The sequence below is a fragment of the Crotalus tigris genome, unplaced genomic scaffold (genome assembly GCF_016545835.1).
Source record: "Crotalus tigris isolate CLP2741 ecotype Arizona unplaced genomic scaffold, ASM1654583v1 scf7180000017589.2436309, whole genome shotgun sequence".
In the NCBI taxonomy this organism is placed as follows: Eukaryota; Metazoa; Chordata; class Lepidosauria; order Squamata; family Viperidae; genus Crotalus; species Crotalus tigris.
In genome coordinates, this window is record NW_024096495.1 from 1,119,918 (window position 1) to 1,142,386 (window position 22,469).

The window sequence follows — 22,469 nt, forward strand, 5'->3', positions numbered from 1 at the left end:
CTTTTTTCACAAATTCTGCAGGTTCCTCAGAAACAATTGCTTTTATTTCATTCATTACTTCCTTACATTTTTCTTCTCCCTCTTATTTTTCTTTCACTTTCTTGGTTTTTTGAAGGTATGGTAAAATGATAATTTTCTCTGTGTGTGATCCTACATTCGTTATGGCTTTTTCAATGTTAAAATTAGCTATTTTCTGTGAATAAACATCTAAATCACTTAGTCACAAAGAGTTAATCTTAATCCATATCATCAATTCGGCTGTAAAAATAATCTGAAAATTTTAAGAACATATTTATAGAAAAATATTTGATCATTAGCAACAGAATTTATTTAGATAAGGTTATTTTATTAACGGTGGATTAAATTTGCACAAAATAGTCCTGTGCTAAAATGTCCTGAACTACAAGTGTTACAAGCTTGAAATGGCTGTCCTGAGTTCTCTGAGCACTGGCACCAAAGCCTGTATTTTGGAGTTTTTTCCAAGGCTCTGGACAAATTGCAGCTTTTTCTTCTATTTCTTTTTATATGTTCTGACCTTGCTCAGTTGGCTTTAAAAAAAAAATCCTATAAGATGTGAAAAGCTAAACAGTAATGAGACAATAAAAAGTTCAAGTTCCATTGCTGCTACTGTTAGTAGAAGGGAAGAGGGTAGGTGGGGTGAACGAGGAGAAAAAAGGAGGAAAAAGTTATGTAAGGAGAAAAAGAAACAATTGCATCTTTTTGCCATGGTACCAAATCTACAAGAGATGTAGCAATATGCGAGTTACTAGTCCAGATTTTATAATTAACAAACAACTGATCTGGGAAAGATTGAAGAATTGAAGAATGCTTAAAAAAATACAGAACAATTAAAATAATTTCTTAATCTACAATTGTAGATGAGAAAAACTGTCAATTAAAACCTGAAGTTTAATTAAGTGCCAGGATTTTATGGTACTTCTGCAATATATTATAGGACATTTCAAGAAATTTTGGCTAAACCTTTAAATCAGGCAATGAATGAAATTCAGAAGGATGAAGAACTCCCCACAGAAATTGATTTATGTTGATTTAGAAAGATTTGACTCCTCCAAATAATTATTTTGGTAATACTTATATGTCAAACTTATTATTTCACAGGATGGTGAACAAGAAGAAATTCCCGAATTACCTGATTCATCTCTAGAAATGGGAGTCTTGCCTAAAGAGATTAAGAAGCTTGTTGAGCGAAGGCGTCAAGTGAAACAGCTGATGAAACAACCAGGCTTACATCCTGACCTTTGCTTACAGGTATAAATCTCACTAATTTCATGATACAACTTGTTTGAATGCTTGCTTTGAATACAGAATGGGAATATTTGCTTTAAATATTATGTCTTGGTAATAAATATGTATTTTCTGAACCAAAGTTTATTGATATTAAAGTAAAAATTGGTAATTAAAAAGATTATTAATTTAATTGGACTGTCCGATTAAAACAAATGAGGCTTTTTATTCTTGATGAGTAGCTTCCTATTGATAAACTCTTATAAACTTTGATCAAGAGGGAAATAATGAGAAAATAAGAATACATACTTGTTTTCTAAATAGAACTTCAAAATAAACAGTCAGGAATACCCTTTGCAGATTAATAAAGATATTTTTTCCGAATATATTTAGAACAATAACTTATATTCGGTAAAACTCCAATAATGTCTCTTTTTAGAGTATTCTGACATCCATTAAATAATTTTAATACTTGTTACTTGCTCTTACAGATCTAAAGAATACAACTTATTTTTTTTATCAAAGAGAAATCATTTAGACTTCAGTAGGCTTAAAAGGAACAAAATAAGTTTGTAGAGGACTTTAAGAAGACCTTTCAAAATAACCAGAGTATTTTCTGACATCACATTTTAATCTCATGCAATTAATTATACAGAATTCTCATTTTAAAAAGGAATATATCATTTTTAGTCCCCAATCTAGTATCTTCCAGATGCTTAACACTGCAATTCTTATTTTTCCTGTCAGCATTACTATGCTATGGAATTCCATATTTACAATCCCAACAAATCTGAAGAATACCAAGCTTGGTCAGGTTGTTGTACATGATGCTTTATCACATGAATAAGATTTTCAGCACTGTATTTTACAAACATACATATATAAACTCACACATTTACTTTACTTTACTTCACTTCACTTCACTTCACCTCACCTCACTTACTTTACTTTATCCATCCTATTTCTAAACCACCTACCTCCCTTCTCTGTGGATAATCATGGTTCTGATAAAAGAGAATATTTGTAGACCAGGGTTTTCTTGCAGATGTTTCATTACCCAAACTAGGTACCATCATCAGTGCAGCATCTAGTATTACTTAGTTTGGGTAATGTCTGAAAGAAAACAACCAAGCTCAGAGAGCAGCAAGGATACCTCAATTATGATTCCATTTGCTTCTCAGAAAAATATCCAAGGATAAATAACAATATTAAAAGAAGCAAGAAAAAATATCCATTATAATGTCAATAAAATCATTTGTTGAGAATTTAGATTTATATTTTGATTGCTTTTCAAGTCCTCCATTTTATACCATTTCAAATTTCTCTGTGAGTACATAACTGTAGAAAAAACACATCCTCACTCTTAATGAAAGAAGATCTGATCAGGTTCAGAATAAATTGACAGTATAAGGAACATAGAGTTTTTTAAAAGTTTAAGATACATGATTTCCTCAGAAAGTACAGTGTTGACATAATGGGATATAAAATTGACAAAGGAAGAAAAACCAAAAATAGCTGGCAAGAGAGGAAGAATGGCTGTGAAGTGTGAAGCGAGAGTCCTTGTTTCTCATTCTGAATGGTTCCTTACCTAGTTTACAATATGCAACTATTTGGAATGTCCATAGGGACGAATGTCAAAATTGTCTAAAGACCAGATTGGGAGAAATGTAATATATTAACAATACTGGAGCAAATTTATTCCTGCCCTCCAAACACCGTCAAAATTGGATCAGGAAAGATTAATTATATATGATCATTGACAGTGAAATGCTTACAATATTTTAGTGTGAGATACAGAGAAAAACAAGCAAACAAAAAATAAGAGTTGATAGAGGCCTTCCTGCATAACAATATACAGGTAGTCCTCGACTTACAACCACAATTGAACCCAAAATATCTGTTGCTAAGTGAGACATTTGCTAAATGAATTTTGCCCCATTTTATGACCTTTCTTGCCACAGTTGTTAAGCGAATTGCTGCAGTTATTAAGTTAGCAACCTTCTCCTTGTCAGAAGATCACAAAAGGGGATCATATGACCCTGGGACACTGCAACTATCTTAAATATGAGTCAGTTGCCAAGCATCTGAATTTTGATCATGTGAACATGGGGATGCTGCAACAGTCGTAAGTGTAAAAAATGGTTGTAAGTCACTTTTTTTTAGTACTATTGTAACTTTGAATGGTCACTGAATGGTTGTAAGTTGAGGAGTACCTGTATTTGACCCTAATGTAAATGTAGTAAATATGTGGTACATATTTTTTTCTCTTAAAACTAGCTTGCTTAGGCCAGGGATATTTTTTTTAAAAAGAAAAAAACCCTGAAAAATAGACAGTAAAAGTTACCTACTGGGTTTAAATGTACTGTTTTATTAAAGTGCTGTTGACTTTTTTGAATGCCAAATGTATAAAAACAGGATGGAAATTACATTTTAAAAATTTAAAATATAGTTCTATCTTCTTTGGGATGCTCTTCCATATTAACTTGCTAATTAACCAGCTAAAAGAAGAAAATATTTTTTAACTGATTATGATAGTTGTTTGTTTTTTTCAGTATGATATTAGGCAGAAGGCTCTGAAGCTTACAGCTAATAGTATGTATGGATGCCTGGGATTTTCCTACAGTAGATTTTATGCAAAACCCCTTGCTGCTTTGGTGACTTTCAAAGGTAGAGAGGTAAGTCAGCAATGATCAGTACTGTGATTATTTTGTGGGTGGTAGTGGTGGATAGGATGGTAGATTTATCTATTTTTCTCTCTTTTTTTTCTTCAGTTATTCAGTTATTGCCTACTCACCAAACACACCTGAGTGACTATTAAAGGTTAATAAACTATGATAAAAGAAAAATAAGTAAAACACAGAGCACCAGAAACAGCTCGCATACTGTTTTAGTACTTTTGGGAAGAATAAGATCTTCAAGGCCTCCCTAAAAGCTGACAGGATTGTAGAACTGTGAGCAATAAAACTGGTGGCAGGCCTCCAAATATTAAATAACATTGATTTGAAAATCTTTTTTATCAATTCAATTAATTTGAATTAATTTTAAATTTCTGTAAATTAAGAAATAGGCAAAATTTGTTGCAGAAGGATTTCTTGAGAATATGTGATAAAAATATAAAATGATAATTTGGTATTAAGGCTAGCAAAAAAATATTGCTGTTTACTGTAGTTTAAAAATGGGCTTGAGTATACTATATAATTAACAAATGACATTTTCTGTTATCTGATATGGCAGACCACTAATCTAAATACATTAGGACTAGAGCAAAGATGGTAGTTAAGAACAACAGCCTTAAAAATTTTCTATAGCCATGGAATCTTCTAGAACAGGGGTGTCAAACTGCTGGCCTGCGGGCCGGATGCATCATGCCGAAACCATGCCCACCCCATTCCAGTCCTAGAGTACAGTAAATAGCTGTCACATCATTAACTAGGTATTAATCCTCTCAGAAAAGAATGTGGAGTTCTGGCTCCTTATGGACTTATGTTTTGTTTGTTTGTTTGACTAGAAAAGTGGGCTAGGAGAGGGTTTAGCCCTCTTCATCCAATGTGATAGCTCTGTCCTCAATCAACTTGTTTTTTATTTAATTAAAACAAAACAGAAAGTTCAAAGATGGTTGGGATGCTGGGGAGGAACAATGAATTATTATTGGAACAAATTTTTCATTAAAAAAAATTAAGACATTTGACATCAGAACTTAACAAAAAGAGAAGTAGTATCAGAACATTTCAGGAATATTCTATGGCAAACTCAACGTAACTTCTTTAGAAAAAGGGACTTTTAACTATTCAGTGGTCTCTTCCATCAGAACATATGATGTCATGTATTTTTATAGGGGGAGTAAATAAATATTTCTGAATACAAAATTCTACGTCAAGCACTGTCTTACTCAAGAGTAACTGCTTCAGTTCTCTAAAAACCAACTGGTGATTCCTTTTTTAAATATATTGTTTATAATATTTATAGTAGATCTGATTAACATTAGTCATATTTTAGTTCAAGTTTTTTAGACCAAAATGGAAACTTTTTTGAATTTGTATTTTGGAGCATTTAATTGATTTCTGTGCATTGAGCTTATTTCTAATAATGGCACATCATTTGGTTTTGTCAAGAATGCTAAGTAAGTATTTTAATAAATGACATTTTAGCCATAGGAAGTAGATATAAGAAGAAATGCTTATTTCTCAGATGAAGCCTGACTAGAATAAACAGTGTTCTCAAATATATTACTGATAAGGGTGGAACTTATTAAGTTTGTGGATATTTGTAAGAATGTACCAGTACAACCTTGACTTGCTTTACAAAGCATATGTAAATTATAACTGACATTTAATTTTGTAGAAAATAATAGCTTAATAGATCTAGTGAAACTAGATTATTTAAATATATTTAATTATTAATTATAATTATTATATAATATAATTGCCACCAGGAAATTTTTCTGAGCTTAATGCTGAGTTTTCTTTATTTTTTCTTTTCTATTTTTTGAAATGTTTTCTGCTGCAAAAAATGAAAAATATAAATAATCATAATATAAATTAATCAAATAGACAATGTATATTGTGTGTGTGTGTGTGTGTGTGTGTGTGTGTGTGTGTGTATATATATATATATAAAACAGAAAACCTCAAAATGGTAATTTGATAGTAGTATAATAATCACTTTTTCACTAGATGGCGATAGAGTTCTTGTATTCATTAAAAAATTAAAGATACTATAAAAGTTTACTTTAAATTATATTTAATTTTAAACATTTGTGTAGATTCACACTTTTCCTGTATAATTGTGGAGTAACAATAAAAATAAACAGTATTATTTTTTAATTCAGTGGAAGACAACTTAGTAAATTCAACTAATAGATTAAAGAAACATAAGAACTGTGAGAATCTTATTTTTCACATATTAATATTTTAGATAATTTTGATGTTTAGTTCTCTGAAATAGCAGAAGTTCTATATATTTCTAGCTGGTATCATTTGTGACTCTAGGGAGCATTCAGTTTCCTAACGTGGAGTATTCAGTCATAGAAATTGATAAAAAATGACTGACAATACTTCGTTATGGAAACTAATTCCACAGAGTTTTGCAAAATATGGATTCATTTGAAACAAAGCTTCTTACTTTTGGTGAGCTGCTGTTTATATATTTGGTGCCACACATTTAGATTTTTCCAACTGACACTTTAAGAGTATTAAGTAATATACTTGTTTTACTTAAACCTTACCATTTAATAGCATGAGCTATGGTTTCTTTGATGTGTATTGAATATCCAGAGGATTTGTATACAGCGTTTAAAAAACTGCAACATCTACCTGGTAAGAATAAACATATTAAGACACTTTCTATTCAGAATCACCCTATTATAGGATGCATCCAGTGGTGGGATTCAGCCAGTTCGCACCACTTCAGCAGAACCGGTAACTAATTTTTTATTGCCCAGGCCCAGAATGGACTTCCGGAAGCGGCATCCACACAGAGAATCGGTTGTTCTCCAGCACTGGAGATGGAGAATTCACCAATGGGTTTAGACTGTATTCCTGCCCAATCAGATCAAGTCAGCCAAAGTTGCCACACCCCTCCTGGACCATAGAGATCCCAGTCTTGACTTGAACTTGCCCAGGACAGACGTGCAGGTTTGGCTCTTAGGCAGGTACAGTCTTCATTGGTGGATTTTCTTTTCCCCAGTAGCTGTATAGGTTGTACTGAGCTAATTGGATTTTATTCCCATTTCAAATTTGATTGCCATTACCAAATTCTCCAATCCTTTCCCATAGGAACTTGGAGTTAACTCCTAATTCCTCTATTTGGAGGCTATACAAGCTCTTGTTAAGGAAGGGGCTCCTTCCTCATTCCCCCCCATCCCCAAAATTTTCTACTCACTGGATAGATTGGGACTAACGGCCATTAGCTCCAGCCAGCTGAGGAGATCGATATATTTCCAACGGAGCTTGCAGTGTGGCTCCGGTGACTGTTTTCAGGCCAAAAACACCTCCCGAGACCTTCCCAGCTCGTTTGGGATCTGTCAGAGCTTTGTGGGCTGATCCAGGCCAGCAGAGAAATTTCGGCCCATTTTCAGCCTAGTCGATCGTCGATCTTTAGTCCGAGAAGGGGGTGCGCGCGCACGAGAGCAGCACAGATCAGCTGTTCGGTGAGTCTAAACCGGCCGTTTTTTTCTGCCTCTCTTCTTTCACGAACTGCGCTCCCTTCCCAGAATCGAGTCTCGGGTAGGCCTTGCTTCCAGGAGTTGGCCCTCATGCGCGGCCGCCATTTTGGGACCGCGTGGCCTCAATAGGCCTATCGAGCTCGGACTAAAGTGGAAGGTGATCCTTCCTGTTTTCCGCTGGGAGCTATTTGGAGCGAGGGATCTCGCTGTGGGGGGGTGGTCCTCAAGAAGAACACTACAGACCGGATTCACTACAGATTGGCAGGCCGCCATTTATAGACGGCCGTTATTTTGGATATAAAGTCGAGACCTGGTCTCAGAGAAGAGGCCTAGGCCTTCTCCTAGAGCACATTCTCTCTTTGCCAACAATCATAGGCCTCCAATTCCATTTGTGATCTGATTGGATTGTTGACACATCCAGGTTTCCCTGGGTTCTCCTTTTTCAGGCTCTGGTGTCTCCTGTTTCTCACACTGTCAACATTCATACAATTGGCTTCATCCAGATTCCAGGCACCCCTGGTAATGTGTCTGTCCTTATCCGGATAACAACTATACTTGGATTCCAGGTGCCCCCAGTAGTGTGCCTGTCCTTATCCATAGTACTTCAGTCCGGATTCCAGACATCCCCAGTAGTGTGTCTGTCCTTATCCGTGCATAGCCATTGTTGAATTCCAGGCATCCTCAGTCGTGCGCCTGTCCTTATCCATGCAGAGGCTGTACCTGGGTCCCAGACATCCCCTGTAGTACGTCTGTCCTTACCCAGCGTGTAATACTCTCCAGATACCAGGCGCCCCCTATTGTGTTCCTGTGCTATTGGAGAATGAAGGAATCTACTCTTTCCTCGAAGGGAGCCTTGCCATCCTCATTGGGTCCACCTGGTCCAGAAGGCATTGATAAGATGGCCGCCACTAAGGTCAGATCTACCACCAGATCTTTCAAAAAAACAGACAAGCTGGCCAACTGGAGACACCAAGCCTTAGAAAAGGAGTTCTCCAAGAGCCAGGTTGGAGACACCTCAGACCGGAGGGTTAGCCTTTGACTTACCCCTGGGGGCTCCAACCTCCCCTCTGGGGATCTGGTCAACAGGGGAATCCTTACATTCCCCTGCTCAGTGCGGGACAGGCGACCTTCCTTCCTTTTCCCAATCCTCTACTGCACGGGGGCCTCAGGGGGTTCCCAAGGCCACATTCACCCCTACTGCGGCAGGGCTCTGTCCTAGTGAGCCGGCCCCCTTCCCTATGGAGGATCGCCTAGCCCTACTGATCGCACAAGCAGTAGACCCAGCCCTTGATGCCAGGGCTCAGGCCTCCAGACCAGGGACTACCATTCCCTGTCCTATCCAACAACTGGAGACTGAGACCTATTATAATCCCTCCTCTCCATCCGGGTTATCAGTTTCTGAGGATTCTTACCTCAACCAACCCGCCACAGAGCAGGTGATTCAAATGTCTGAAGAGGAGGAAATTCCTCCAGAGGCTCCTTCATTCAGTGGCCTCTTTAATCCTTCTTTCTTTATCACCTTACTACGTAAGGCCACATCCACCGCCCATCTTGGGCCGGGAACTTCATCAACAACGACTCCCATTATCCCAGACTCGGAGGCAGACCTGAACTTTGTCGAGCCGGTCGCGGCTCAACACCGCATCCCCTGCCCTTCTTTATTCCTGAATGCGATCCGGAAACAGTGGACTTCTCCGGCTTCTCTTCCCCTCCCAGGTAACACTGACAAAAGGTTGTACAATGATGCCAAGGATCTGGAGAAGGCTCTGGAGGTACCAGCTGTGGACGAGCCCTTAGGGCCCCTAGTATCGGCCACCGTCATCTCCGGGGATTTTTCAGAGGCCCTTAAGGCCGAGGATCGCAAGTGCGAGTCCACTTATCGCAGAATACACCAAGCGGCTGCATGGGCGATCAGGGCCGCAACCTCCGCCTCATTTTTCAATAGGGCCGCCCTCTGCTGGCTCCGGCAACTTCAAGCCCAGGTTCCAGTGGAGGATATCCGCACACACCAGGACCTTACTAAGATGGTGGCGGCCACTGAGTATGCATCAGACGCAACCCTCCAGGCCGCCATGTTTTCGTCCAGAGCTATGGCGTCCAGTATCACTGATCGCCATATACTTTAGTTGAAACACTGGCAAGCTGATGCTAAGTCTAAGTGGAAGCTGGCGACTGCTCCATATCAGGGAGGTAAATTATTTGGGGACACCCTAAATCCCTGCTTACCTGAAAATAAGGACAAACGCAAGGTCCTTAGTCATCTCAAAAGATCAGACAAACGCTCCAGTTATTATCCACAAAGACAGTCCTTTCGTGCTGGAACTAGATACCATTACACCCACCCCTTCCACCCCTTCCAGGCCAGGCAAGATAGGCAGGAGAGACAGCCTGATAGGCAAACTCCCAGACCCAGACAACAATCACAGGGCAAGCGGCCCTTTCGAGGAAACAGTAGGCTATTCTGCTGCTCCAAGTGACTCCCCATCAGTACCTCCCATAGGGGGCAGACTCTATTTGCCCACCATTGGGAGGCCACCACCACGGACGCATGGGTGCTCAACACCGTCCGTCACGGTCTTTCCCTGGAGTTTGTCTCCAACCCCCCAAATCGGTTCCTCTCTTGTCCATACCCTCGGAATCGAACAAAGAAAAGGCTGATGAATGAAGCCGTTCAATATTTATTACACATACGGGCCATAGAAACGGTACCACTGGACCAGAGAGGTCAGGGATTTTACTCCATCCTCTTTGTTGTTCCCAAGGCATCAGAGGGATGGAGAGCCATTCTAGATCTCAAAGGCTTGAATTTCCATCTTGCATACCGCAAATTCAAGATGCAAATGCTCCGCTCCATCTTGGGAAGCGTAAGAAAAGGGGACCTCCTGACGTCTATTGACCTCATGGAGGCATACCTTCATATCCCTATCTCTCTGGCCCACCGACAGTTTCTACGGTTTGCATACAAAGAACGCCACTTTCAGTACAGAGCGCTCCCATTTGGCCTATCATCAGCTCCCAGAGTTTTTACCAAGATCCTGGTGGTTCTGGCAGCTCATTTAAGGATGATACCAGTCAGAGTCCAATGTTATCTGGATGACATATTAATCCAATCATCGTCCACCCGGTCCGCCTTGTCGGACTTCGAACTGGTGGTAAAACTGCTCCAGGACCACGGGTTCTCGGTAAACTTTCCCAAGAGCCACTTGGCCCCCACAACAAGGCTTTTACACCTCGGAGCCATCATAGAAACAGTGGAGTGCCGGGTGTACCTATCTCAAGAACGCCAGGACAGCATAAGGAGTCAGTCCTCCAATTATGCAGGGGTCGATCAGTAACATTGGCCAGTCTCTCCCAATTGTTAGGGAAGATGATCTCGGCCATAGCAATCATTCCGTGGTCCAGGCTCCACTCCAGGGAACTACAATGGCTCATGTTCCCCTTCCAGAGGCAGAACCTCAGTGCATCCCAACAAAGGGTAAGACTCCCACAACAGGTGTTGCATTCCCTCATGTGGTGGCTATCACCAGCCATGCTCAGGGTCATGCTTCAAGGAGCCGGACCGGATAGTACTCACGACTGACGCCAGCCTGTTCGGCTGGGGAGCACACCTTCGGTCGCAGTGGGCACAGGACCATTGGTCCACCTCAGACCTCCAGCACAACATAAACTGGCTCGAACTATGAGCGATTCATCTAGCCCTCCGTCGCTTTCACAACCTGGTGGCACGGCATCACGTACTGGTCCTCACAGACAATGTGGCAGCCAAGGCTCACGTAAACCGCCAAGGGGGTACCCGCTCTCGGACTCTATTGACTGAGTCTTTCTTACTGGGATCCTGGGCAGAACAAAATCTGGCCTCTATCAAGGCCGATCATATTTCAGGGGAAGCGAACACCCAGGCCGATCTTCTGAGCAGGACAATGGTAGATCACTCGAAATGGCACCTCCATCCGAGGGTCTTCAAAGAAATTTGTCACCGTTTCGGCTTCCCACTTGTGGACCTCTTCGCGTCCCGGTCCAATGCCCAGCTGACTCGCTTCTTTTCCTGGTTCCCATCTGCAGGGGCGGAACAGATAGATGCTCTTTGGAGCCCATGGCCACAGGGTCTGCTTTACGCCTTTCCCCTCTACCTCTTCCCCTGGCGGTAATACGCAAGCTACTTCGGGAGTGAGCGGAGATACTCCTGGTGCCCCCTTATTGGCCAAGGAGACCTTGGTTCGCCGATCTGATGAGTCTTTCCCTCACAGACCCTTGGCGGATTCCTCCGGAACGGGTCTCTCTCAGCCAAGGGGTTATTCTCCATCCGGACCTCCAATGGCTCCAGTTAGCCATCTGGCACTTGAGCGCTCAATCTTAACAAGGGAGCTTTGCTCTCCAGGGGTCATCACAGTAATCCAGGCCTCCCGCTGCCCTTCCACAAACCGGATATACGAGGCCACGTGGAAGAGCTTTCAATCATGGTACTCCGGCAGACAATTGTCCATCTCGGAACTCACGATTCCCAATATCTTGGACTACTTGTTAGACGGTCTGGAGAGGGGCTTGGCCCCAAACACATTGCGCAGGCAGATTGCCGCTCTTTCCACGGTCCTCATTTGTAACTCTGTGGAGTCATTGGGATATCACCCTTTACTCCGCTCATTCCTTAAAGGGGCCGCTAACACCAGCCCCCCTACCGTGCACAGGTATCCTTCGTGGGAGTTACCACAGGTTCTACGGGCTCTTACCAAGTCACCCTTTGAGCCCCTAAAGACGTGCGACAAGGTGGCATTCCTGGTGGCAATCACGTCGGCACGACGTATCTCCGAATTGGCGGCCCTCTCAATCCGGGATGACCTGTGCGTTTTCCACAGGGATCGAGTGATCCTTCGACTCGACCCTACTTTCATTCCGAAGGTCAATTCTTTATTTCATAGATCATAGGAGATAGTGCTGCTGGATTTTTGCCCTAACCCATCGCACACTCTGGAACGGCAATGGCATAGTTTGGATGTCTGTAGAGCACTTCGGTACAATATTTCACAGAGAGCGGAATTCCGCAAATCAGAAGCCCTCTTTATATTTTTCCACTCTTCCTCCAGAGGTCGGAAGGTTTCCTCTTCCACAATTGGCAGGTGGATTCGGGCATGCATCGCCAGAGTGTATCAAGCTGAGTCATTGCCGGTTCCAAGACGGGTTACAGCCCACTCCACACGGAGTGCAGCTACTTCTGCGGCATGGGCCACCCAAGCTTCCATTGAGGAAGTCTGGAAGGCGGCCACATGGGCTTCGCCATCTCCTTTCATTCGGCACTATAAAATCGATAGGTTTGCCTTGGCAGAGGCCTCCTTCGATAGGAAGGTTCTCCAGCAGGTTGTACATGAAAATGCCACACCGGACCAGTCTATTCCCCACCCTCAGGGACAGTAGGCTTTGGTATGTCCCATTGGTGGATTCTCCATCTCCAGTGCTGGAGAAGGGGCGTTGTCTTACCTGAATGCCTTTTTTCAGCATGGAGATGGAAAATCCACTCCCACCCTTGTAGGTCATTTAGGCCTAGGGTTAGTTTTAGTTTTGTGAGCCACAACGTCTTGCTCTCAGTCAATGGCTATGCTCGCGTCAAGACTGGGATCTCTATGGTCCAGGACGGGCGTGGCAACTTTGGCTGACTTGATTTGATTGGGCAGGAATACAGTCTAAACCCATTGGTGGATTCTTCATCTTCGTGCTGAGAAAAGGCGTTCAGGTAAGACAACGCCCTTTCACATATTTGAATCCCACCACTGGATACATCCCAGCTGGAGAAGGAATGGAGGGTTTATTTCTGTTACTTGTGATTCTTAACAGGTTTTCCTTAAATTAAGGCCTGTCCAAATTAAAGATACAATTTTAACTAAAACTGACATCTGGAAAGGGTTAGAATAAGGCTCTAGTCATTATTTGCTGCCTGCAATGTTGAAGAAGAGGCAGAATATCAGAAGCTGAGGTACTCATTTTCATCCAATTCTGGTCAAATTGGGAAGATGCCATTATCTGGCACTTTCCTGAGGATAGTTCTAAATTATTTCCAAAATCCAGAATCCTTTGCAAAAAAAAAAAACCATCCCTTTTCTTTAGGACCCAATGGGATTTGAATTAAGCATAGCTCCAGCTACCTCCACCTACATATCTGCTTAGTTACTTAAGATTGGCTTCCCTGATGTTTTTCCACTTCAACAGAGGCAGTTGACTAGGTAGTCTGATTAAGAATGAAGCTGATTGTGATACTAAGGAGGTTATACTGATGTTAAATTTAATTTCAGCCGCAAGGTTGTTAGTAGGGCAATATTGGAAGAAGGAATCTCTGCCTACCTTGCAAGAGTGGTTTTTTAAAGTTTCTTATTTGGTGGAAATGGCAAAGATTTCGGCTTTCTTAAAGGACCAATCGCAAGAAAAGTTTTTTGCGGTATGGGAAAAATGGATAGATTTTATACAACATAAGTTGGATATAAAAAATATTACTTAGTTTTTCAATAACTTATATATAAATTTTAATATTTTATAGATTGTTTCACTTATATATTATTGTTAATCATTTTATAAGTTGTTTATGTAATGTATTTAGATTTATCTATGGTCTATACTTTTTTAATTTTTTTTTTAAGATTTGTAGAAATTCTAATTAAGCCTATATTCAGCTCTGGGAAGGTTGGGGGGATGGAGTGGGAGGGTTGGGGTGGGTTGGGTAGGGTTGTTTTTTTCCTTTTCTTTTTCCTTTTTCTTTATTTGTAAAAATTTCAAAAATTTTCAATAAAAAAAAAAGAATGAAGCCAAACAAACCAATTCCACTTCTTATTTTGTCTCTGTATCTTTGGTGATTGGGCTAACAAACTATGGATCTCTTTATGTGCGTAATGTTCCACAATGATCACAGTAGTTTATATAAATGATGCTAGAAAATGAATAGACAAAAATAAATTTTAAAAGGAAAAATGTATTTATTGATCCATAGATCTGTTTGTTCTATTATTATACTTAAACAAATTGTATTTAAGAAATAAATAGCATACAGTACAGTATGAGTAAAGTGAATACATGGAACTTAATTGACTGTTCTGACAATTTTCTTTTAGCTTGTATAAATATTAAATTTAATTATATTTTCTACAGAGAGTAATTTTAAAATAGTAAAGTATGTCCAACTGAATTGGTCATATCTCAGATAGCTGAAATTTAATGATTCATTCTGTCTTGTAAAGTTCAACTTACTGACTTATTATATTTATTTATTAGAATTCCTATCCTGGTGTATAACAAAAGTTTAAATATACAGTATATATTATGACCAATTAAAACTGAAAGTTGTACCCAAGACACTATTCACATATATTAACCAGGTGCGTTCAGTTGCTCTCCTGATCCCTTAGCCAGCTCTTCAAGGCTTTCTGTAGAGTGAGCAAAGTTGGGCTAACCAAGCTTTGGGTGATAGTGTCTTTCAGAGAGCAGGCATAATTACAGAAATGCTTCCTGGGTTCCACTAGTTGATAAACCCTGATTGATGGACCTGGAGCATACACCTCTTGCCTGATCTAGTGGACAGGTATAAACAAGGTAAGGTAGTCACGCAAGTATGTTGGCCACGTGCCATGTGGTGTTTATAAATAATAAATAGCATCTTTGCACCTGGAAACGAATTGAAGGTGAGTGTAGCATTCAGAGCAAAGGTTAACATGGACAGAGTGTGGCTTGCAATGCTCAATTTTGAACCATTTGAAGCTTCTGGGTATTCTTTAATACAGCACCATATATGATATTTTACAATAATCCATTCAGGAGCTGACCACCATGGCTATCCATGTATAGTGCCTCCTCATCTAGAAAGGGTTGCAAATTGACACATAACACAGATGTGCAAAGATTTGGATATGACTGACATCTGCTCTTTGAACAGAAACCGTGAGTTCAGGAGAACTCCAAAACTGAGTATTAGTTTTGTTCTGAGGTAGTACAAGCCCAGCTAGAATTAAAGATGGAAAATCACCAAATTCAGGAGTTCCTAAAATCCAAGGCCTCTATATACACTGTATAAAAATGTAGTTTTAGGACATTTCCTCAACAAATACATGAACAACCTTTAATTAATTTGTTTAATTGGTTCTTTTTATGTAATTTTAAGACTTGTATGTTGAGAAAAATAGTCGAACACTGGGATAATACAAAAACAACAACTGTTTAATAAACTTAGCTTTCGTCGGCTAACTGCCGACTTCGTAGAATGGAATGCCGGAGATTCAAAAGCCTGCTTATAAAACCAACTGCTTTTGCACTCTGCTCATGGAGCGCGTTACCGGTCTACCCGCCCCCACTAATCGTATTACTTCTATTTGTCTCGCATCCGTCTGCATATTCGTGAGTTCAGGGATCCTCGCCTCTCCTGTTGTTGCTCTCTTTGCCCGCCTTGTGCGTGGCTGGATACCTGTTGCCATGGGATGGTCTTTCAATGTTTCCTGTCCTGTGGCCATCCCTCCCATCATTAGTTCCTGCGCGGATCGTGTTGGGGATTCTTTCCCCTCGCCGGTCGTAGTTCTTTGCTGTTGCATGGGCCCCTGGTTCTCATCTTGCATGGGCTGCGCCCGTTGCAAATTGTTGCGCCATTGTTCCCATTTCCTTAGTGCCTGATATATATATATATATATATATATATATATATATATATATATATATATATATATATATATATATATATATGTATATATATATAGGTCTTTGGTTGTTCGGGTTTTCTCCCGCGTAAAATTGGAAGTGTCTTGGCGACGTTTCGACGAAGTCCCATTCGTCATCTTCAGGCTGGTGTTTTCAGCTTCGTGCTTCAAAGCTTCAAAGCACGAAGCTGAAAACACCAGCTGAAGATGAGAATGGGACTTCGTCGAAACGTCGCCAAGACACTTCCAATTTTACGCGGGAGAAAACCCGAAAACCAAAGACCTACATACAAATACCCGCGAAAACCTCAGAAAACATATATATATATATATATATATATATATTATTATATATATATATATATATATATATATATATATATGTAGGTCTTTGGTTGTTCGGGGTAGGTCTTTGGTTGTTCGGGTTTTCTCCCGCGTAAAATTGGAAGTGTCTTGGCGACGTTTCGACGAAGTCGAATATATATATATACATATATATACATATATATACATATATATATATATATATATATATATATATATATACGGTTAAAAAGGTTAAAAATATGAACCCTGGGGGTATACATGGTGAAGAAATAAAATGAACACCAGGGTAATAAAAACTGTAAAAGTTTTTAATTAATTAAAACTATAAAAGTTTAATTAAAAGCGCCAAGCTTTCGCCGTCACCTGCCGGCATCTTCAGGGCTAGCGCGCCAGAGAATGAGGAAGTCCTTTATAGGCGTGTCAAGGTTTGCGCCCGGCTCCTTGATCTTGTTATCGGGCCTGATTGATTCAATTGCGTACGGTTAACCTGTTTTTCCTTTCTCTTTTTGGTTACATTTCTATCTTCATCCATCCTTATTTCTCTCAACCTTGGGGTGGTTGGGTGGCAACTCCAGTTGTTTCGGTTGTCTTTGCATTCTGACCTCCCCCCAGGTTCAGGTGGTAGTGCACATTCCACGTTCCTTTCACAGCCATGTCCTACCCAATTGTTCCTTTTAAAGTAACTTTCCTTTTTAGTCCCAATACTTTCATTTTTGGTGCGCCCGTCATCCGGATGGTCTTGCGAGCTGTTACGAGTCAAATACGGCGTGGGGTGGTGTTCAGCAGGGTGGAGGGATCGTTTCCTGGTCATCGCCATACCCAGCTGTCCTGCGCGCGTCCTGCTTCGGGTACTCGGTCCGGGGGGTGTGTGTGTGGTAGTCGAATCACGCTCCTTCTGGCTGTCATAACGTTCCTCTTCAGCTCTCCCCCTTTCTGCACTGTTGGTGTTCGTGTGCATTCCATGGGAGTCCTCGGGATCGTCGGGTAGGGGGCGTGACGACTCAATCCCTCGCACTCCACCGCTCTCTGATCTTCTCCCCTCCTCCCTGACGGTGCTCGGGGGTTCGTCGTTGGCTATGTCCCGTGATCTATCCCCCCTGGATCCGATCGCTCTGGCTGCGCGAGGGGGTCTTTTCCTCCCTTCCGGACCGGCCACGATGTTTCTTTTAGCGCGCAGGCGAGCTGTTGCGTTTGGCGATTCCCCCGCGCCTCCACCTGCCGTATCCTCCTTCATCTCGTTCTCACTATCAGAGCTCCAGATCTCAGTTTCCACCACCCCCCTAGTCCTCTGGGATTGCGGTAGCCTCACTGGGGTGGTCGGGGTGTCCCGCAGTTGCCCTTCCTCCTCCGGATTGCACCAGGTCTGTTGGGCAGTTTGCCCTTCCTCTTTGGTATCACCGGGATTATTATTAAGCCATCGGGGGTGTTGCCGCTGATTATTAATGCTCCATGATCTTAAAGCCACGTATGCCGGGCATAGGTCGACATGTCTATTAATAGATCTATTATCCGAGAGCCATGCCTCCCTAAGTAGGCGGCCCCCTTTGGTGTTATCATTCGCCAATACGCTGACGCCACTAAAATTAAACCTATGGCCCAGATCTACCGTGTGTGCCCATATCTGGGAGTAACAATCTCCCCTCCTCACTGCCAATCTGTGTGCGTGGACCCTGGTCTTGATCCGTTTAGCAGTCTCCCCAACGTAATTGCACTGGCAGTCCATGCAATCAATCCTATAAACGGCTGCCGATCTTTCAGTGTTGGGGAGCGGGTCCTTGGGGCGCATTATAGCCGCCCGCAGTGTTTGGTTTGGTCTATGGGCCACCTGTATGTTATACGGTGCCAGGATCCTCGCTGTGGCTTCTGATACATTATGAATATAGGGGAGGGTAATACGTGTAGTTGGTCAGGCAACAGGTTACGAGCCTAGTCATGAGCCACAGACGCTGCCAAACGCTATCGGCAAAGGAAAGGGTGGCTTTAAGCCAACTTAGAAAGGATGACACTATTGTCATCCTCCCAGCCGATAAGGGGAGGGCAACTGTTGTTTTAGACAAAGAGGTGTATGTAAGCAAGGTATTGGATTTACTTCAGGACGGTGCTGCGTATAGAGTGGTTAGTAAAGATCCCTCCACCACATTGAGAAACCGCACGAACAGGCTTCTTGATGACCTAAAACGTAAGGGGAGGATGGGGGAAGAGGTGCTAAGAAAGATACGCCCTGGTGACTCAGCGCTCGCCAGATTTTACGGCTTACCAAAAATACATAAGCCCAATGTCCCCCTCCGCCCCATTGTAGCATTTAGGGGTACCCCTATCTCTGAACTTGCCAAGTGGCTGAGCACACGCATCAGCCACTTGGCAAATAACAGCAATACCACTGTGAGATCGGCGGAAGAATTCCTCAATAGAATTAAAACCCTGAGGGTGGAAGAAGATGAGCTCATGGTCTCCTTTGATGTAGTTTCGCTGTTTACTTCCATCCCGCAGGAACTTGCGGTTACGGTCCTAAGAGACCGGTTAAATCAAGGAGACCATGAGCAGCGCCAAGACTCCCTTCAAACGGAAGATCTTGTAAAGTTGATGGGAGTATGCCTCAACACCTATTTCACCTTCCAGGGTACTATATACGAACAAATTAAAGGAACACCAATGGGGTTGCTGATCTCCAGTGTGGTTGCAGAGATAGTACTCCAACAGTTGGAACACATAGCGATGGCCCGGTATCAACCAAAATTCTGGGCCCGCTATGTGGACGATACGTTTGCGGTCATCAAGAAGCGACACAAGACTGACTTTATGGGCATTTTGAATTCGGTATACCCAGACATCCAATTTACTATGGAAGAGGAAGATCAGGGCAGTTTGGCATTCCTGGATGTATTAGTGCAGCGCCAGGTGGATGGATGTCTGGCCACCAGGGTGTACCGAAAACCAACATGCACGGACAGGATTCTCCACTTTGGGAGTAATCATCCGATGGCCCATAAAGTCAGCTGTGTCAGGACATTATTTAAACGGCGGGAGACACACTGCAGCACCGTCAGAGCCAAGAAGGAAGAGAGAAACCACCTCTTCCAAATGTGTAGACGTAATGGTTACCCGGTAAAGCTTATCAATCAGTTCAGTAAACCACCTGGACCCCGGGGTAACCTTACATCCCAAGAATCCATACCTCAGGCAACTACACGTATCACCCTCCCCTATATTCATAATGTATCAGAAGCCACAGCGAGGATCCTGGCACCGTATAACATACAGGTGGCCCATAGACCAAACCAAACACTGCGGGCGGCTATAATGCGCCCCAAGGACCCGCTCCCCAACACTGAAAGATCGGCAGCCGTTTATAGGATTGATTGCATGGACTGCCAGTGCAATTACGTTGGGGAGACTGCTAAACGGATCAAGACCAGGGTCCACGAACACAGATTGGCAGTGAGAAGGGGAGATTGTTACTCCCAGATATGGGCACACACGGTAGATCTGGGCCATAGGTTTAATTTTAGTGGCGTCAGCGTATTGGCGAATGATAACACCAAAGGGGGCCGCCTACTTAGGGAGGCATGGCTCTCGGATAATAGATCTATTAATAGACATGTCGACCTATGCCCGGCATACGTGGCTTTAAGATCATGGAGCATTAATAATCAGCGGCAACACCCCCGATGGCTTAATAATAATCCCGGTGATACCAAAGAGGAAGGGCAAACTGCCCAACAGACCTGGTGCAATCCGGAGGAGGAAGGGCAACTGCGGGACACCCCGACCACCCCAGTGAGGCTACCGCAATCCCAGAGGACTAGGGGGGTGGTGGAAACTGAGATCTGGAGTTCTGATAGTGAGAACGAGATGAAGGAGGATACGGCAGGTGGAGGCGCGGGGGAATCGCCAAACGCAACAGCTCGCCTGCGCGCTAAAAGAAACATCGTGGCCGGTCCGGAAGGGAGGAAAAGACCCCCTCGCGCAGCCAGAGCGATCGGATCCAGGGGGGATAGATCACGGGACATAGCCAACGACGAACCCCCGAGCACCGTCAGGGAGGAGGGGAGAAGATCAGAGAGCGGTGGAGTGCGAGGGATTGAGTCGTCACGCCCCCTACCCGACGATCCCGAGGACTCCCATGGAATGCACACGAACACCAACAGTGCAGAAAGGGGGAGAGCTGAAGAGGAACGTTATGACAGCCAGAAGGAGCGTGATTCGACTACCACACACACACCCCCCGGACCGAGTACCCGAAGCAGGACGCGCGCAGGACAGCTGGGTATGGCGATGACCAGGAAACGACCCCTCCACCCTGCTGAACACCCCCCTACGCCGTATTTGACTCGTAACAGCTCGCAAGACCATCCGGATGACGGGCGCACCAAAAATGAAAGTATTGGGACTAAAAAGGAAAGTTACTTTAAAAGGAACAATTGGGTAGGACATGGCTGTGAAAGGAACGTGGAATGTGCACTACCACCTGAACCTGGGGGGAGGTCAGAATGCAAAGACAACCGAAACAACTGGAGTTGCCACCCAACCACCCCAAGGTTGAGAGAAATAAGGATGGATGAAGATAGAAATGTAACCAAAAAGAGAAAGGAAAAACAGGTTAACCGTACGCAATTGAATCAATCAGGCCCGATAACAAGATCAAGGAGCCGGGCGCAAACCTTGACACGCCTATAAAGGACTTCCTCATTCTCTGGCGCGCTAGCCCTGAAGATGCCGGCAGGTGACGGCGAAAGCTTGGTGCTTTTAATTAAACTTTTATAGTTTTAATTAATTAAAAACTTTTACAATTTTTATTACCCTGGTGTTCATTTTATTTCTTCACCATATATATATATATATGTATGTATGTATGTATGTATGTATGTATGTACGTACGTACGTGTGTGTGTGTGTGTGTGTGTGTGTGTTCGGAGGTTTTCGCGGGTGTTTGTATGTAGGTCTTTGGTTGTTCGGGTTTTTTCTCGCGTAATCCTACCAGCAGACAAGGGCAACGCCACGGTGGTTATGAACACATCTGACTACCAAACCAAATTAACCAACCTACTCCAAGACTCCACATACAAACCCCTAAATACAGATCCCACCGCCTACCTGGAAAAAACCACCAGATCCAAAATAAAAGCCTCCCCCATTAGCGAAGAGATCCAGCAAAGAATCATTCCCAGAGATAAATCATCCAGATGCCCCAAACTCTATGGTCTCTCCAAGATAAAAAAAAAGCCAAGACACTTCCAATTTTACGCGGGAGAAAACCCGAACACCTACACCTACACCTACACCTACACCTACACCTACACCTACACCTACACCTACATATATATATATATATATATATATATATATATATATATATATGAGGTTTTCGCGGGTATTTGTATGTAGGTCTTTGGTTGTTCGGGTTTTCTCCCGCGTAAAATTGGAAGTGTCTTGGCGATGTTTCGACGAAGTCCCATTCGTCATCTTCAGGCTGGTGTTTTCAGCTTCGTGCTTTGAGCAGCAAGACCACACATTGCTGCTCAAAGCACGAAGCTGAAAACACCAGCCTGAAGATGACGAATGGGACTTCGTCGAAACGTCGCCAAGACACTTCCAATTTTACGCGGGAGAAAACCCGAACAACCAAAGACCTACATATATATATACATATATATATATATATATATATATCAACAAAAGATATATACTGAAAAAAAAACCTTCAGGACTATCTCATCTGGATCCCAAGTTGAACATGTTTTTAGGAGATATATTTTATAAATGACTCTTTGTTATTGTTATGTAATGCTTATAAAAATATATTAATATTTTACTTCTCATCTTTTCCAAGTAAAATAATGTGATTATAATAGCTTAGTAAATCCAAGCAACTTAATTAAGAACCAAATTGTTTAATATTTATTTCTGTCGGCAATGAAAAATTAAGAGATCATTTGGCTTCTCATGAATCTGTCTGGATACATGGAATTGTATGATGGCTTTGCTTAGGTTATTTATATCCTGACTTTAAAATAGAAATTTTTTCCAAAGCTTCTCCCCAGATCACCTTCCGCTCGGTGTCTACAACAGGCCAG

The 22,469-nt window shown here is 42.3% G+C and overlaps 1 protein-coding gene across 4 annotated transcripts in view; it reads left to right on the top strand.

Annotated features, from left to right (window-relative positions):
* Window positions 1-22,469, top strand: part of POLA1 (DNA polymerase alpha 1, catalytic subunit) — a 274,677-nt gene that overhangs the window by 51,991 nt on the left and 200,217 nt on the right. For all 4 annotated transcript variants that reach the window (XM_039363127.1, XM_039363155.1, XM_039363137.1 and 1 more), the window contains exons 25-26: window positions 1,120-1,269; window positions 3,798-3,920. In XM_039363127.1, the coding sequence (XP_039219061.1) occupies window positions 1,120-1,269; window positions 3,798-3,920 (273 nt within the window). The remainder of the gene's footprint in view (window positions 1-1,119; window positions 1,270-3,797; window positions 3,921-22,469) is intronic.